Consider the following 20,293-nt stretch of genomic DNA (forward strand, 5'->3'; position numbering starts at 1 on the left):
CTCCGTTCACTTCACCGATTCTTCCTTATTTCATCGATATCCTTGTTGGAATCCCTTAATCTTTGTCCTATTTGTCATGGAATTATGCTTCTTTTTACTTAATCCACATGCACACACACACATAATTATATATACACATGCATACACACACATTCATATATATATATGTATATAGGTATATATGTATATATATATGTATATATATATATAGAAATACATTCATATATATGTATATACATATATATATGTGTGTGTATATATATATATACATTCATTCATTTATATATATGTATATACACTTTCATATATATACACATTCATTCATTCATTCATATATATATATATATATATATTATATATATAAGAATATATTATATATATATATATACACATATATATATATATATATATATATATATATACACATATATATATATATATGTTGTATTATATATATACATATATCTATATGTAATTCCTCTTCACTCCTAGCCACTTTCTCCCTTCCACCCTTTCCCTTCATCATCACCCCCTGCATCGTTACCCCACCTCTACACATTCCACCCCACCCCCAACACCACTCCCACACATACCCACCCTACATCCACCCTGACCCCCAACTCATGCCTCACCCTTACTCCTCCACACCCCAATACCACCCACCACCACACCACATCACACCACCCCGCACACACTAGCAATGATCTCTTCCCAGGACCCACACCATCATCCACACACACCTACACATCCACACACCTACACATCCACACACGCACACATCAAGGTCACCAGCCCCTATCCACATAGACATACACACACTCGCATATGCTTGCGCACCTTCATTTTGGGATCACCACTACTTTTCTTTTTTTATCTGCCCTTCTTCCTAGCTCTCCTGTCTCATCATCTCTGTCCGACATTCACCATGATTGATCGCTAGCCACTAAACCCTTTTTTATTTGAAACATAAAAGCCTTTTTCACTTCCCGAGCATTAAACTAATACATCTGTTTTCTGTTTACACACCCGTCTTCATCTTTTTGTTTTTGTAAATTCCAACTATATATATACATACATATATATATATACACATACACACAGTCATTCATTCATATGATATATATATATATATATATATATATATATATATATATTACACACACACATATATATATGTATGTACATTTATTGATTCATATATATATATATACTACACACACACATAAATATATGTACATTCATTCATTTACATATATATGTGCATTCATTCATTCATATATATAATATATATATATATATATATATATATATATATATAGTAATGTAATGTAATGATATGGATATATATGTCATTCATAATATATATCTTCAATATATGTCATTCATTCACATATATATATAGTATACTATTATAATTATATATTAGATATATATTATATACATATTATATATATATATTCAATATATATTCATCTTCACATATATATATATGAATATCTATAATTAATATAATATAATATATATATTCATATATAATTATATTATAGAATATATATATATTCATATATATTCATTCATTCACATTATATATATATACATATATAATTATTATATATATTCATATATATTCTTCATTCATATAATATATATGTATATATATATAATATATATATATGTATATATATATAATATATAATATGCTATATATATTATATAATTATATATATTATTATAGTCATATATATCATTCATTCACATATATATATGATGATATATATATATATATATATATATATATTCATTCATTCATATATGTATGTTATATGTATATATATCTATATATATATTAAAATATATATATATATAATTCATTCATCATAATTATGTATATATATATATAATATATATATAATATAATTCAATTCATTCATATATGTTATATATAATATCTAATATATATATATATATATATTCATTCATTCATATATGTATGTATATATATATATATATTCATTCATTCATATCTGTATGTATATATTATTATATAGTATAACATTCATTCATATATGTATGTATATATATATCATATATTCATTCATTCATATATGTATGTATATTATTATATATTCATTCATTCATATATGTATGTATATATATATATATATTATTCAGTCATATATGTATGTCTATATATATATATATATTCCCTCATTCAGATATGTATGTATATATATATCTATTCATTCATTCATATATGTATGTATATATATATATATATATTCATCAATTCATTATGTATTATAAATATATATATTCATTCATTCATATATGTACGTTGTATATTATATATATATATTATATTCATTCATTATATATGTTGTATGTATATATTATATATCTATTATATATCTATATATATATATATTCACTCATTCATATATGTATTGTATAATATATAATTATATATATATTCACTCATTATATGTATGTATCTAATATATATATATATTCACTCATTCATATATGTAGTATATATATATATATATATTCATTCATTCATATGTATGTATTATATATATATATATATATATATATATATATATATATATAGATATATATTCATTCTTCATATATACATATATATATGTATGTGTGTGTGTGTGTGTGTATACACATACTCATGTCTGTGTAAATGTATTATTTGTATCATTTTCTTCTTGCATGTTATTCTGTAGATTTTTTTTTTGTTTTTGTTGCCAGCCAATGTATCTTTTGAAAATAACTGATTTATTTATCAAATGTCTCAAATTAATATCCAAGTTCTTATTATCGAACACTTGATTTTTAATCCTAATCTATTTCATTAATATTCTTCCCTTATTTACAAAAGCTATAGGGAGAGATATAATTTTTTTTTTGTAAAATTAAATAAGAAAATTTATCCAGATTTTAATTCCTAGCTAGAACTCTTTTATTCTAATCCAAAATGCTTTAGCAAGTTTCCTTCAAATGTGGGTCCCTCAGTTATGTGATTTTGACCCCATATTTGCATCAGTGATCTAAAATCTTGGTTTTGCTTCAATTCCACAATTGTTGAGTTGATGTTCTTGTGAGGGACCACTGGACCCTTTTCTCACCTCAAATCTCTTCTACAGGTGATGGCCTTGCATCAGTTTCGAAGAAACATTAACAGCATCTGGCTCACCTGTCTCAGAGGGCCAGCAAAAGTTATGGGCACTGCTCCTTTCTCCAGACTTGGCAAATGGAGAAAGAAAGAAAAAAAAAAGAATCAGTATCAGTAGTCCCCAATTTTCAGGATTCTCCTACCCCCTAAAATGGTGAAATGGAGTCATTGGCTCCAATTATATAACCAAAGTTTTTCAGAGTATTTCTGATTTCACCTTAATGACTGAATATAATTCTAGTGCCTCTTATTTTTAGAAATCAAACTCTGTCTCAGAGTTAGATCTCTGCTATTTTAAAATAATAATGTATATAGGTGCAGGTGTGGCCGTGTGGTAAGAAACCTGCTTCCCAACCACATGGTTCCAGGTTCAGTCCCATTGTGTGGCACCTTGGCAAGTGTCTTTTACTATAGCCTCTGGCCGACCAAAGCCTTGTGAGTGGATTTGGTAGACAGAAAGTGAAGCCCGTCATATTTTATTTCTTTGTTTGCCCACAGGGAGCTAAGCATAGAGGGGACAAACAAGGACAGACAAAGGGATTAAGTCAATTACATTGACCTCAGTGTGTAACTGGTACTTATTTAATCGACCCTGCAAGGATGAAAGGCAAAGTTGACGTTGGTGGAATTTGAACTCAGAATGTAACGGCAGATGAAATACCGCTAAGCATAGTAGTAAAGAAACAGTTATTTTGTCTGCTGTTACGTTCTGAGTTCAAATTCCGCCGAGATCAACTTTGCCTTTCATCCTTTCGGAGTTGATAAATAAAGTACTAGTTACGCAATGGGGTCGATATAATCGACTTAATCCGTTTGTCTGTCCTTGTTTGTCCTCTCTGTGTTTAGCCCTTTGTGGGTAGTAAAGAAATAGGTATTTCGTCTGTCTTTACGTTCTGAGTTCAAATTCCGCCAAGGTCAACTTTACATTTCATCCTTTCGGAGTCGATAAATAAAGTACCAGTTACGCACTGGGGTCAATGTAATCGACTTAATCCATTTGTCTGTCCTTGTTTGTCCCCTCTATGTTTAACCCCCTGTGGGCAGTAAAGAAATTGACGATACATTAGTAGCTGGTGTCATTGACTTCTGTCTCTACAAAAATGAGACTTCAGTTTCTAGATAGTAATTAATAATCTGGATAAATATATAGTTTAACCAATCAGTTGTAATGAATTGTAATTATTCTACTCCATATGCTAAATAAATATTCTGTTCTATTCCATATTATTAAATAACTATACTCTTTCATGTTCTTCAATGCAATATCTGTTTACTACATGTTTACTACATGTTTACTACTGGTTCTTCTTCTTACTAATGGACTGTTTTCTTTGTTGCGGGTCCTCGCTTTTAGATTCTCCAATGGATTCAGAATTTGTTGATGGTTATGATGGGAGTACTATTAAAAATATCGGTAGGTAAACTTACACATTTTATCTTACCCATTACTTATTAGAATTTATCAAACAGCTTTTCTTCTTCTTCTTCTTCTTCTTTCTTTTCTTCTTCTTTCTTTCTTCTTCTTTCCTTTCTTCTTCTTCTTCTTCTTCTTCTTCTTCTTTTCTTTCTTCTTCTTTCCTTTCTTCTTCTTCTTCTTCTTCTTCTTTCCTTTCTTCTTCTTTTCTTCTTCTTCTTCTTTCCCTTCTTCTTCTTCTTCTTCTTTCCTTTCTTCTTCTTCTTCTTCTTCTTTCCTTTCTTTCTTCTTCTTCTTCTTCTTTTTCTTCTTCTTCTTTCCTTTCTTCTCTTCTTCTTCTCTTTTTCTTCTTCTTCTTCTTCTTCACCATCATCATTTAACGTCTGCTTTCGTGTCGGTGGTACGTAAAAAGCACCAACCAATCGTTGCCGTTGCCAACCACCCCTGGCACCTGTGCCAGTGGGACGTAAAAATCACCCACTACACCCACGGAGTGGTTGGCGTTAGGAAGGGCATCCAGCTGAAGAAACACTGCCAGATCAGACTGGAGCCTGGTGCAGAGCCTCCTGGCTTTCCATACCCCAGTCGAACCGTCCGACCCATGCTAGCATGGAAAACAGACGTTAAATGACGATGATGATGATGATGACGTAGATATTTGTAAATATAGACAGGTAGATAGTTAACGGACTATAAATGTAGTTAACTGTTATTCTCCTTGTCCTGTCTTTTACTGTTTATATTTTGTACTGTCGTTACTGTCCTGTTTTTGTTACCATTTTTACCGCTCCACAAAAAAAAATCTCAAATTTGTTAATTTGCTTTCGCGGGAAGGAAAGTTTCGTCGAGGAGTGGCTGTGTGGTAAGTGAGCTTGCTACCCAACCACATGGTTCCGGGTTCAGTCCCACTGCGTGGCATCTTGGGCAAGTTGTCTTCTGCTAGTAGCCCCGAACCGACCAATGCCTTGTGAGTGGATTTGGTAGACGGAAACTGAAAGAAGCCTGTCGATTGTATATATATATTATATCTATATACGTGTGTGTATATGTTGTGTGTCTGTGTTTGTACCCCCTAGCATTGTTTGACAACCGATGCTGGTGTGTTTACGTCCCCTACTTAGCGGTTTGGCAAAAGAGACCGATAGAATAAGTACTGCGCTTACAAAGAATAAGTCCCAGGGTCGATTTGCTCGACTCAAGGCGGTGCTCCCGCATGCCGCGTCAACTGACTGAAACAAGTAAAAAGAGTAAGAGTAAAAAGAGAGTCTCACCTCACCTTCAAAAGATGAAGACGTAAATAGAAGACAATTGGAAGTGAAACCAAAAGAAAAGAAAAACGACAAAGAAGAAACAGTGGAATGAAAGAAGGGGAATTTTCCTTCTGTGATTTGTCCTGTACTCTATTTACTCGTTTACGTGCCACCGGCATGGGGGCCAGGCGAGGCTGGCAACGGCTATGAATGGATGGTGCTAAGGCCACCGGCACAGGGGCCAGGTGAGGCTGGCAACGGCCACGAACAGATGGTGCTTTGTACGTGCCACCGGCATGGAGGCCAGTCGGGGCGGCGCTGGCAACGGCCATGATCGGACGGTTCGCTTACTTGTCACCAGCACTGGTATCACAGCTGCAATTTCCATTGATGTTGATCGACTTCGATTTTGGTCCTGCTTTCTGATATCTGATTTGATTTGGTTTGATTTTGATTTTGATTTTTCTTTTCTTTTCATGCAGGACGTTACATATGGTCTCTGCTCAGCAAATATTGGATATTCATCTGTGCTGGAATGATGCTGACCATCGCCATACAAGACCGAGTGGCTTACAGACTCGTCTATTTGATCTTCTTCCTCTACTTCGTTATTCTGTTCCAGGTAAGGACATATTTATTCTCTCTTGACATTTCGGATTGGCGTGCAATGCGGGATTCGGCTTTAGAATTTGCTTCTCCATTCTCCCGAATTGAAAAGAAAGTGTTAAATCATGCAACAAGTCATTGCGTGTGTGTATCTATTAAACTGGGGAAAAGTAAGTAAAAATAAATAAATGAAGGCATAGATAAGTCCAACATATCGATATTATTTACAGTTGTGCGAACACACACACACAAGCACACACACACACACAAACACAAGCACACACACACAAACACAAGCACACACACACAAACACAAGCACACACACACACACACTCAAGCACACACACACACAGCACACACACACACAAGCACACACACAGCACACACACAGAAGCACACACACACACACACACACACACACACAAGCACACACATACACACACACACACACACAAGCACACACACATACACAAACACAAGCACACACACACAAACACAAGCACACACACACACAAAACACACACAAAGCACAACACAGAAGCACACACATACACATAAACAAACATACACACACACAAGCACACATACAACACACAAGCACACACACACAAGCACACACACAAGCACACACACAAGCACACCACACACACACACAAGCACCACAAAACATACACACACACAAGCCACACACACAGAACACACACACACACACACACAGACACACACCACACACACACACACACACAAGCACACACACACAAGCACACACACACACACACACAAGCACACATACACACACAGACACACACCACACACACCACACACACAACAAGCACACACACACAAGCACACACACACACACACACACACACACACACACAAGCACACACACACACACACACAAGCACACACACACACACACACAGACGTTGAGTGTTGTCTTCAGGTCATATAGAGTTAGCTCCCTTGCATCCATCTCTCAATGTTTTGCTCAAATTGTTAAAATGTCTTCTTAAGCTTGCGACATATGTTCAGATACACAATCCGTTCATTTTAACTGTTGGCAGAATTTAAGCTTTTTTTTTTATAAAAAACGTTAAATAAAATTGTTTGAGGAGTGAAATTACTGGTTATGACGAACGAATATTAAAAATATGAGCAGTCGTCATAATATGACCGAAATATGCCAATCTATGCTTGGTGATCCCAGTTTCAAGCGACAGTTTTGGCTTGATCTGGTTAAGAACTTCTCCATTGGTGAGCCTCGCTGTCCATGGAATCCATAAAAGTCTTCTCCAACACCAAAGCTCGAATGCATTAATTCTCTTCTGGTCAGCTTTCTTTAGTGTCCAGGTCTCTATATGCTGATGAGATAATTGCTATAACCAAATCAATAATAGAATTAGAGAAGAAATTCCAGATGTGGAAACAATACCTGGAACTGTCAAGCCTCAAGATAAACTTAGCAAAGGCTAAGATGGTAGTAAGTGCAAAAACAGAGAGAGAGAGGACCCTGGTACCTTCAGGGAAATGGCCTTGCTCAGAATGCAGTAGGTAACCCAGTGTAAGCTATGGATGTACAAGAAGTATAGTGGAATCACATGCAGGCTTTATGTGGCAGCTGCACAAGGGCAAGCGATTCCTAAACTTATTTTGGTGTGGAATCCACTATTTCATTTTCTGAAAATTCTGAGACCCATACATTCATTCTAAGGACAATCTTAATGATCCTAAATTTAATAACACATAAAATAGATAAAAAAAAAAAAGAATTTTTTCTCAAAAGCATGATTATTCTACCACCTGACTGACATCAGTGGGATTAAAGGATAATCTTTGATTAAAATATATTTGTTTTGCTAGATTCTTGATGTGAAGCCGTGTGTTGAAACAGATGTTGTTGTATTTAGGAATGGTCATGTTGCCAGTTTAGCCAATAAAGCTGAAGCAAATTAACACCAAATATATAGTGTGTGTGTTTTTATTGGCTAAACTGGCAACATGACCATTCCTAAATACAACAACTTTGATTAAAAATCATGGATATCTTTGATTGAGTAATGGTTATGTTGGCTTAAAAATTGCCCATCGTATTTAAGTAAAATAAAATGATTTTTCATGTTGATTGAAATTAATGTATCTCTCCTTCAAAGTTTGGAAACCTTATCTGTATGTCTCTAACTGCTGTACCTTCTGTGATATTGGTATTCTTCTAGCTCTCCTACACCATATGGCGTCTGACAATGTATATTTTCTGGTGGGTTGTCATCATTTATTCAATAGCTATACTCTGCATAATATACACCTACCAGTTCAGTCAGTTCCCAGAATACTGGCGAAATTCAACAGGCCTTTCAAAAGAAATGTAAGTAGTGTCATTATACTATGTGAATTTTATTAGTAGTAGCACTCTAAAATTCTATTTGTTATTTTCTTTATTTTGATATGTGTGTGTATGTGTCCCTTTGTCTGTCTGTCTGTCTCACTCTCTCTCTCTCTATATGTATATATATATATATATATCCGCTCAGTCGAAGTCAACTCTCAGTTACTCCATGGATCAGTGCCCTCCAGTCAGTTCTATCCTGGGCTGCTTCTTTCAGATTGGCTATGTCCATTCCGGTATCACTCTTGATGGTGTCGAGCCAGCGGGTTCTTGGTCGGCCTCTTCCTCTCTTGCCACTGACCATTTTGGGCATGATGTCCTTCTCCAGGGATTTTCTCTGCATAATATAACCGAAATATCCCAATCTATGCTTGGTGATCTTAGCTTCTATATATATATATATATATCAAAATAAGCAACAAGGATATCCAGAGGTAATGCAGTACGATTGTTTCATGCAACTCCATTTAATTGAACAATGCAATCATTATGTCAAATTAAAATGTTGAGCAATCTTCAGCTGCACAAAAACATAGAACTTAATTAAATTTGAAGGACACATTGGTATAATTTTACCTAAAATCTCCAAGAGGATAAGGAGATAGAAAAAAAGAATATGTTTTACCAATAACATCACAGTTGTAAATTGATGTAATGATTCCATTGTTCAATTAAATGGAGTTGCATGAAACAATTGTACTGCATTACCTCTGGATATCCTTGTTGCTTATCTTGATTTTGATTTTAATCACCTTATTTTAAATTGTATGTATAGTGGCACATAAAAAGCACCAACCGATCGTGGGATCCCGGAACATCTCGCTGTGCTTGAGGAGACCTGTTGAGTCAAGTGCATGTACATGAACATTGAACCAAATATCAATGGAAACAGTTGTTGTGATACCTGTGCCGGTGACACATAAAAAGCACCATCCGAACGTGGCCGTTGCCAGTGCAGCCTCCACTGGCTCTGTGCCGGTGGCACATAAAAAGCACCATCCGAACGTGACCGATGCCAACCCTTCCCCGAATGGCTTTTGTGCCGGTGGCACACAAAAAGCACCATCCGATCGTGGCTGATGCCAGACCCCTCTGGTACTTGTGCAGGTGGCACGTAAAAAGCACCCACTACACTCGCGGAGTGGTTGGCGTTAGGAAGGGCATCCAGTTGTAGAAACACTGCCAGACCAGACTGGAGCCTGAGGCAGCCCCTGGCTCCCCAGACCCCGGTCGAACCGTCCAACCCATGCTAGCGCGGAAAACGGACGTTAAACGATGATGATGAATACTATACTAAATTCTGGTGCCTCAACTTAAGTACAATATTCATCTGAATCTAAATTATATATATATATATATGTATATATATAGGTGCAGACGTGGCTGTGTGGTAAGAAGCTTGCTTCCCAACCACATGATTCCAGGTTCAGTCCCACTGTGTGGCACCTCGAGCAAGTGCCTTCTACTATAACCTCAGTACAACCAAAGCCTTGTGAGTGGATTTGGTAGATGAAAACTGAAAGAAACCCATCGTATATATATATATATATATATATGTGTGTGTGTGTCTTTTTCTCTGTTTGTCTCCCCCATCACCACTTGACAACCGGTGTTGGTGTGTTTACATCTCCGTAAATTAGTGGTTTGATTATCAAGGAGACCAATAAATACTAGGCTTATGAAATAAATCTTGGGGGTCAATTTGTTCAACTAAAACCCTTCAAGGCAGTGCTCCAGCATGGCTGCAGTCAAATGACTGAAACAAGTACAAGAATAAAAGAGTATATATATATATATATACATATATATATGTTTGTTTGTATAGAAGTTTGTATATATTCATATAAAATCTACATAAAAGTTTGTATATATGCATATAAGATCTATATAAAAGTTTGTATATATGCATATAAGATCTATATTAAAGTTTGTATATATGCATATAAGATCTATATTAAAGTTTGTATATATGCATATAAGATCTATATAAAAGTTTGTATATATGCATATAAAATCTATACAAAAGTTTGTATATATGCATATAAGATCTATATTAAAGTTTGTATATATGCATATAAGATCTATATAAAAGTTTGTATATATGCATATAAGATCTATATTAAAGTTTGTATATATGCATATAAGATCTATACAAAAGTTTGTATATATGCATATAAGATCTATATAAAACTTTGCATATATGCGTATAAAATCTATCTCTGTTTCATGTGAAAATCCTCAATTTCAATGTCAAGTGACTCATCTATGAATTTTATCTTTGTTTCCAGGTTAGAAGACCTTGGCCTACAACAGTATGATGTTCAAGGACTGTTTGAAAAATTACTCACTCCTACCAGCTTCCTGATTGTCATTATCATCCAAGTACATTATTTTCACCAACCTTTCATGAATCTCTCGTGTCTGGACAGATACCTGTGAGTTACAAGAAGGCTGCTTGATACTATTGTCTTAGGATTTTCAGTAGATTTGAATCTGTGTTTGATGGTGGTCAGTTGGTTTAATAGTTTTGTACTGAGAGGTTTCCTGTTCATAAAGTGATCCGATAGAATTCTGTGCTTAAAGGACCTTTGGGCCTGGAGCTCTACACCATTGTTAAAAGTGAAACCTAGTAATCCTAAAGCTTTGGTTTGTGAAAGAATTTACAAATAATAATAATAATAATAATAATAATAATAATAATAATATATGTCCTGATGCAGTACCAGGTAGTGGCTCTCATAGCTTCTGATCTTAACTGATTGGAAATGTTATCATGTACATTGTTTTGTCTTGGCATAAAAGATGGGTTACAGCAAATATTCTGCTCAATACCACAGTTTTGCTTGTCAGTTGTTTGACCTTAACCAGTTGAGCATGTCCCTTAGTGGCTGATGATATGTGCATCTCTGATCATGAGCAGGAGTAGTGGGGGAGCATCATAGCCATGTGTTGAGAGGAATTCTTTGGGGTTTGGACAATCCACCTTTGGAAACATGGGTGTTTCGTTCAACATCCTTAAACAATCCTTATTCAGGGACCTTTTGAGCGGGACGGGTTACTCGACCAGAAAAAATTCTAACTGGGCCCTACCTGCAAGGTCATGCACTGTTTATCTTGATATGAGATCACCATGTTGCACACATATGGTTGTGATGCATGTGCCTGGTGTACCCTTATCAGACGAGTAGTCATGATGGTTATACTGGGCTTCGTATATTGTACCCCAGTGTCACTTTGATGACATTCACTGCTCTCTCACTCAATAATAATAATAATAATAATAATTCTTTATACTATAAGCAAATGGCCTGAAATTTTGGGAGAGGGGACTAGTTGTTTACATCAGCCCTGGTGCTCAACTAGTACTTATTTCGTTGAACCCTACTTCTCCTAGAAGAATGAAAGGTAAATTTGTCCTTGGCAGAATTTGAACTCAGAATCTAAAGAGAGATGAAATGCTGCTTATGCATATTGTCCAGCTCACTGCTTTATTATTATTATTATTATTATTATTATTATTATTATTATCATTATTATTATCATTATTATTGTTGTTATTATTATTATTATTATTATTATTATTATTGTTGTTATTATTATTATTATTATTATTATCATTATTATTGTTGTTATTATTATTATTATTATTATTATTATTATTAATAATAATAATAATACAAGGCCTGAAGTCAATTTCATCTTGAGGAAATTTAAAAAAGAAAAAAATGAAACCCAATAATTGCCAGTTATACTGTGTTAGTTGTTATTTATTTTCATGGAATAAGTACTAGTTTATGTTAGTGTACCTATAAATAGATAATTTATATGCCTGTTTTTAGTATTAGATGATGAGGAATAACAATGGTGTAATAATAAACCTTTTTCTTGTAGAAGAGAAATGCCGAAGTTTGAAGGAATTGACATGACAGCTGAAGAAGGTCTCACCACTGATGGCACTAACCAAACCACTACTGATACTGAGGCTGAACCTACCAAACGACCAAAACGTTAGTAACATCACTATATATATATATATATACACACGGTAAAATGTCTGTGTGTGTGTGTGTCCTTTATACAAATCCACAATTTTTCAGTTAGAGGGCTCGCACTTTCTATGGTCATTCAAAACCGTCCAAGGGTGGTCGTGCACATCTTTACATTTCCCCAGTCACCCCGCAAAGCCATTAAAAAATCTGACTTTTTTGTGAATTTTCTATCCAAAAGCCAATCAAAATGCCCGAAACTTGATATGCCAATTGAAAGCTTGCTAGCTGTATGTGATTGGTCGGAGATTTGGACAGTACTCGTGTGTATGTGTGCACACATGCAGCTGTATATATGCATATAAGATCTATATAAAAGTTTGTATATATGCATATAAGATCTATATAAAAGTTTGTGTATATGCATATAAGATCTATATAAAAGTTTGTATATATGTATATAAGATCTATGTAAAAGTTTGTGTATATGCATATAAGATCTATATAAAAGTTTGTATATATGCATATAAGATCTATGTAAAAGTTTGTGTATATGCATATAAGATCTATATAAAAGTTTGTATATATGCATATAAGATCTATATAAAAGTTTGTGTATATGCATATAAGATCTATATAAAAGTTTGTATATATGCATATAAGATCTATATAAAAGTTTGTGTATATGCATATAAGATCTATATAAAAGTTTGTATATATGCATATAAGATCTATGTAAAAGTTTGTGTATATGCATATAAGATCTATATAAAAGTTTGTATATATGCATATAAGATCTATGTAAAAGTTTGTGTATATGCATATAAGATCTATATAAAAGTTTGTATATATGCATATAAGATCTATATAAAAGTTTGTGTATATGCATATAAGATCTATATAAAAGTTTGTATATATGCATATAAGATCTATGTAAAAGTTTGTGTATATGCATATAAGATCTATATAAAAGTTTGTATGTAAGATCTATATACAAACTTTTATATAGATCTTATATGCATATACACAAACTTTTATATAGAACTTATATGCATATATACAAACTTTTATATAGATCTTATATACATACATGTATGTGTGCACGCATGCAAATGTATATGCATGCACTAGCACTATGACCTGGCAACGCCGGGTCATAGTGCTAGTAATACATATTTTTTCTGGGAAGTGATGTATTGGGGGAGTAGGACTTAAAAAAATTACGTTATCAAACATATCTAGTCCGGGAACTTTTTGATACCACTGTTAAAAAGATTTGGGAATTGAGAGGTTTGCAACATTTTACAACTTTTTATGGAACTTCAGTTTCAATAGGCGCAGGAGTGGCTGTGTAGTAAGTAGCTTGCTTACCAACCACATGGTTCCAGGTTCAGTCCCACTGCTTGGCACCTTGGGCAAGTGTCTTCTACTATAGCCTCGGGCTGACCAAAGCCTTGTGAATGGATTTGGTAGACAAAACCGAAAGGAGCCCATCGTATATATGTGTATATATATATATATATATATATATATGTGTGTGTGTGTGTGTGTATATGTTTGTGGGTCTGTGTTTGTTCCCCACCATCGCTTGACAACCAATGCTGGTGTGTTTACATCCCCGTAACTTAGTGGTTCGGCAAAAGAGACCGATAGAGTAAGTACTAGACTTACAAAGAATAAGTCCTGGGGTCGATTTGCTCGACTAAAAGGCGGTGCTCCAGCATGGCCACAGTCAAATGACTGAAGCAAGTAAAAGAGTTAAAAAGAGAGTATCAGCGGTTGTCATTGTCAGTTAATTAATCTATTAATAATATATCTGTTTTGGTGATTGCAGACTGGAGGAAGCAACTGCTGTTACGTTGCCAATCACTGTGGAAACGTGCAAATGATACTTGGAACTATGTTTCACAGTACCTCTGGAGATTGATCGAAATACACATATACAAAGTGGTTGGTTTTACCATCATGGTAGTTGCTGCTAAAGAGGTAAGTATATTTCTGTAGCTCTTAGGTGTCATATCACAACTATCGTGGCTGTATTCTGTTTCATCATCATCATTGTTTAGCGTTCGCTTTCCATGCTAGCATCGGTTGGATGGTTCAACTGGGGTCTGGGAAGCCAGAGGGCTGCACCAGGCCGAGTCTGATCTGGCAGTGTTTCTACAGCTGGATGCCCTTCCTAATGCCAACCACTCCGTGAGTGTAGTGGGTGCTTTTTACGTGCCCCCGGCACAGGTGCCAGATGAGTCTAGCAAACGGCCACGATCGGATGGTGCTTTTTATGTGCCACCGGCACGGGGGCCAGGCGAGGCTGGCAACGGCCACGTTTGGATGGTGCTTTTTACGTGCCACTGGACTTAAAATGTGTATTTCCCAGTCTTTAGAATAGGCACCCATCCAACCCATGCCAGCATGGGATACAGACGTTGAATAATAATGGTGGTGATGATGATGGCTGTATGGTTAAGCGGCTTGCTTCCTAACCATTTAGTCTTGGGTTCAGTCCCACCATGTGGTACCATAGGCAAGTGTCTTTTACTATAGCCCCGAGGTGGCCAAAGCCTTGTAAGTAGATCTGGTCGTCAGAAATTGAAAGAAGCCCATCATGTATGTATGCATGTATGCATACGTGTGTGTGTGTGTTATGTGTAATATATGTATGTATGTGTATGCATATACATGTACACTCATATTTTGTGTGTGTGTGTGTGTGTGTGTGTGTCCTTGTCTTGACACAATATGATTGTCGTAAATGAGTATCACTGTCATACAAGGGATGCTGTTCCTGTCCATTATAATCTCCTGATTATGGAGAAGTTCTTAAGCAGATCAGGCCGAAAATGTCACTAGAAGCTAGGTTCACCTCGCATAGATTGGCATATTTCGGTCATATTATGCGGAGAAAATCCCTGGAGAAGGACATCATGCTCGGAATGGTCAGTGGCAAGAGAGGAAGAGGCCGACCAAGAACCCGCTGGCTTGACACCCTCAGGAGTGATACCCGAATGGACATGGCCAATCTGAAGGAAGCGGCCCAGGATAGAACTGACTGGAGGACACTGATCCAACGAGTGACCGAGAGTCGACTTCGACTGAGCGGATAGATAGAGATAGATATTTAGTCTTATCAATCTAAAATGCTTTTAAACTGTCTTTAACACACCTGCCCACTTGATTAATTTATACCGATTGTTTTCTTTGATTTTTCCAGGTGTCTGCTATTAGTGCTGTGTATGTTATTATCCTGGCCCTGTTTCTTCCGTTAGGGAAATGCCGGCTTCTGCTCTCGCACATTCTACAGATATATACTGCTCTTGTGTTGTTAGCTAAAACTTCCTTCCAAATGTCTGTTGCCCGGGTTACTGACTGGGAGAACAACTGCACAGTAAGTATTCTTTGATTCTTTGATTCCTTGATTCTTTGATTCCTTGATTCTTTGGCACATTCTTTGATCAATTAATGTAAATTTGTTGTTCTTTTTTTTGTTGTGGTTGGAAGCAGTTTCAATAGAAATGCCCAAATGAAATAGTGACAGCTATAATATATAGCAGGGATAAAAAAAAAATGCCCTAATATAGGCGCAGGAGTGGCTGTGTGGTAAGTAGCTTGCTTACCAACCACATGGTTCCTGGTTCAGTCCCACTGCGTGACACCTTGGGCAAGTGTCTTCTACTGTAGCCTCGGGTTGACCAAAGCCTTTTGAGTGGATTCGGTAGACAGAAACTGAAAGAAGCCCATTGTATATATGTGCATATATATATATATATATATATATATATACACACACACACACATATATATATATATATATATATATATATATATATATATATATATACACACACACACACGCATATATATATATATATATATATAGGCGTAATAGTGGCTGTGTGGTAAGTCACTTGCTTACCAACCACATGGTTCTGGGTTCAGTCCCACTGCATGGCACCTTGGGCAAGTGTCTTCTACTATAGCCTCAGGCCAATCAAAGCCTTGTGGGTGAATTTGGGAGATGGAAACTGAAAGAAGCCCGTCGTATATATGTATATCTATATATGTATATATGTGTGTGTATATGTTTGTGTGTCTGTGTTTTATCCTCCCAACATCGCTTGACAATCGATGCTGGTGTGTTTACGTGTTTTCTGGTGGCTTTGAAGTCTTTGGTTCCAATGGTGATGGAACACCACCACTTGTTATGGTCTCTGGCTTGTGTTTCGTATGATTTAGGCTCAATTCCAGTGGCTTTCAGCGTTACTCTGAGTTGATCCTCTTATTTTCGAATAAACAGTCACATCACCAAATCCCCAAGCTACACATTGAATGTGATTGGTCGGAGATTTGGACAGTACTCATGTGAATGTGCGCATGCACGCAGCTGTATATGTATGCACTAGCACTATGAACTGGCAACGCCGGGTCATAGTGCTAGTAAAATATATTTTGTCTGGGAAGTGATGTATTGGGGGAGTAGGACTTAAAAAAATTATGTTATCAAACATAACTAGTCTGGGAACTTTTTGATATCACTGTTAAAAAGATTTGGGAATTGAGAGGTTTGCAACTTTTTATGGAACTTCAGTTTCAATAGGCACAGGAGTGGCTGTATGGTAAGTAGCTTGCTTACCAACCACATGGTTCTGGGTTCAGTCCCACTGCGTGGCACCTTGGGCAAGTGTCTTCTACTATAGCCTTGAGCCGACCAATGCCTTGTGAGTGGATTTGGTAGATGGAAACTGAAAGAAGCCCGTCGTATATATATATATATATATATATGTATATATGTGTGACTGTGTTTGTCCCCCCAACATTGCTTGACAACTGATGCTGGTGTGTTTATGTCCCCGTAACTTAGCGTATCGGCAAAAGAGACCGATAGAGTAAGTACTAGGCTTACAAAGAATAAGTCCTGGGGTCAATTTGCTTGACTAAAAGGCGGTGCTCCAGCATAGCCGCAGTCACATGACTGAAACAAGTAAAAGTGAATAATAAAATAAGCTTTAAATTTCACAGTAATCTGAATGCTAAAGGGTTAAGGTGTCTGACGGTCACTCAGCCCAAGTGAAAAAAAGACGGTGGACAGTTAAAAAGTGAAATGGCTTTAATTTGCTCAAAATTTGTTTATTCAGGATAAATGGTCGAATAGCACAGATGAAATGGATTACCCCTTCAATGAAACAATTAACAACAACATTTGGATTGGACTTCAAAAAGTAGATTCCAACTATTTACCTAATTATTTAGTGGTAAGTATTCATCTGTCATTGTAATTGTCATCATCTCTATTGTTTGTGTGTGTATGTTTGTTCCTTCTCTTTATCACTTCATTTGTCTCTTATAGAATTATGTGGCCATCCTGCTGATAATTGCATTGCAGTCAATTTGAAGCTTGGCCACATTTGGTCAATTTGAAGCTTGGCCACATTTGGTCAATTTGAAGCTTGGCCACATTTAGTCAATTTGAAGCTTGGCCACATTTGGTCAATTTGAAGCTTGGCCACATTTGGTCAATTTGAAGCTTGGCCACATTTGGTCAATTTGAAGCTTGGCCACATTTGGTCAATTTGAAGCTTAGCCACATTTGGTCAATTTGAAGCTTGGCCACATTTGGTCAATTTGAAGCTTGGCCACATTTGGTCAATTTGAAGCTTGGTCACATTTGAAGCCTGTTACTTTCTAAGCTTGTCATTTCTTAAGCCCGGTATTTTTTTGAATCTTTGTCACTTCATTTGTTTCTTATAGAACTATGTGGCCATCCTGCTGATAATTGCATTCCAGTCAATCGTTCGCTACCACCAATATCAACATTATAAACACCCAGATCACAGAAGGCCGAAAGAAGGGATTATTTTCTGTAATATAACCAGGGAGGATGCTGACAAAGGAATTATTGATGTTCTCAAGTATTTTGCTAATTACCTTTTCTACAAATTTGGACTTGAGGTAAGTTTGACACGTAGCTTTTATTTAATGTCACGTAAACTTCCAGTTTTACCCATTGTCTTCAAAATCATTTCAATTTTCAAATATTTCTTGTCTTCTCCATCAATCAAACTCATAACTTCAGCTAGTGTGAAAGCCTTCTTACTTCCACCATAATATATATTTCTTTACTACCCACAAGGGGCTAAACACAGAGGGGACAAATAATAACAGACAAAGGGATTAAGTCGATTACATCGACTCCAGTGCGTAACGGGTACCTTATTTATCGACCCCGAAAGGATGAAAGGCAAAGTCGACCTCGGCGGAATTTGAACTCGGAACGTATCGACAGACGAAAAACGGCTACGCATTTCGCCCGGCGTGCTAACGGTTCTGCCAGCTCGCCACCTTCCACCATAATATATTATAACGCCTTCTACCTCTTGTGGTGATGTCTAGATTACAAATGTTACACGGCACATGTACACACACAGACACACTTTTTGTGTTGGTTCCTTATTTTGGTTAGGTGTGATTTGAAAGGGATTTTGGTGTTATTTCTAGCAGGTCAAACCATTGCATAAAAGCACTCCATTTGTTCATAATTAAACATAGGTGTAGGAGTGGCTGTGTGGTAAGTAGCTTGCTAACCAACCACATGGTTCCGGGTTCAGTCCCACTGCGTGGCATCTTAGGCAAGTGTCTTCTGCTATAGCCCCAGGCCGACCAATGCCTTGTGAGTGGATTTGGTAGACGGAAACTGAAAGAAGCCTGTCGTATATATGTATATATATATATATATATATATATATGTATATATGTATATGCGTGTGTGTGTTTGTGTGTCTGTGTTTGTTCCCTTAGCATTGCTTGACAACCGATGCTGGTGTGTTTATGTCCCCGTCACTTAGCGGTTCGGCAAAAAGAGACCGATAGAATAAGTACTGGGCTTACAAAAAGAATAAGTCCCGGGGTTGAGTTGCTCAACTAAAAGCGGTGCTCCAGCATGGCTACAGTCAAATGACTGAAACAAGTAAAAGAGTAAAAGAGTAAAGAGAGTATTGGGTTGGTGCATAATTATTCCATTTTTTTTTCTCAGCAAATTTTATCCAACAAAAACAATAACTATATTTAACAAAAACATCTTTAAATGACGGTCTGACCGTCTGCCAAGCAAATGGGAAGCAGTAATTGAAGTAGATGGTGAATATGCTCCGGAATAATCATTTAAAGATGTTTTTGTTAAATATTGTTATTGTTATCTTTATATATAAAACGAAAGTTGTGTGTGTGTCTGTCTACTCCGATTTAGATTCCTAACTACTCCTACATTTTGCGGTGCAGTTTAACCAAAAGCGGGTATCTTATAGTCGTGATTCATATCGAGCCCTTCTGGGTATTAGCAAATGTCCATGATGAGTCTACAATTAAAAAAAAATTTACCATCATTTTTCTGCATTTTTAATGATTTTTGCTCGGTTTATATAAGGGAAGTAACTCTAAAAATGCTTATATAGTTATTTCCCTTACAAACCCGA

At 36.0% G+C, this 20,293-nt stretch overlaps 1 protein-coding gene across 2 annotated transcripts in view; it reads left to right on the top strand.

Annotated features, from left to right (window-relative positions):
- LOC115221801 (piezo-type mechanosensitive ion channel component 1) overlaps window positions 1–20,293 on the top strand; it is a 273,364-nt gene that overhangs the window by 140,739 nt on the left and 112,332 nt on the right. For both annotated transcript variants that reach the window (XM_036510979.1, XM_029792033.2), the window contains 9 exons: window positions 4,539–4,598; window positions 6,331–6,470; window positions 8,672–8,820; window positions 11,130–11,276; window positions 12,733–12,848; window positions 14,662–14,813; window positions 16,039–16,212; window positions 17,960–18,076; window positions 18,573–18,773. In XM_036510979.1, the coding sequence (XP_036366872.1) occupies window positions 4,539–4,598; window positions 6,331–6,470; window positions 8,672–8,820; window positions 11,130–11,276; window positions 12,733–12,848; window positions 14,662–14,813; window positions 16,039–16,212; window positions 17,960–18,076; window positions 18,573–18,773 (1,256 nt within the window). The remainder of the gene's footprint in view (window positions 1–4,538; window positions 4,599–6,330; window positions 6,471–8,671; window positions 8,821–11,129; window positions 11,277–12,732; window positions 12,849–14,661; window positions 14,814–16,038; window positions 16,213–17,959; window positions 18,077–18,572; window positions 18,774–20,293) is intronic.

This window comes from Octopus sinensis, linkage group LG18 (assembly GCF_006345805.1).
Source record: "Octopus sinensis linkage group LG18, ASM634580v1, whole genome shotgun sequence".
In the NCBI taxonomy this organism is placed as follows: Eukaryota; Metazoa; Mollusca; class Cephalopoda; order Octopoda; family Octopodidae; genus Octopus; species Octopus sinensis.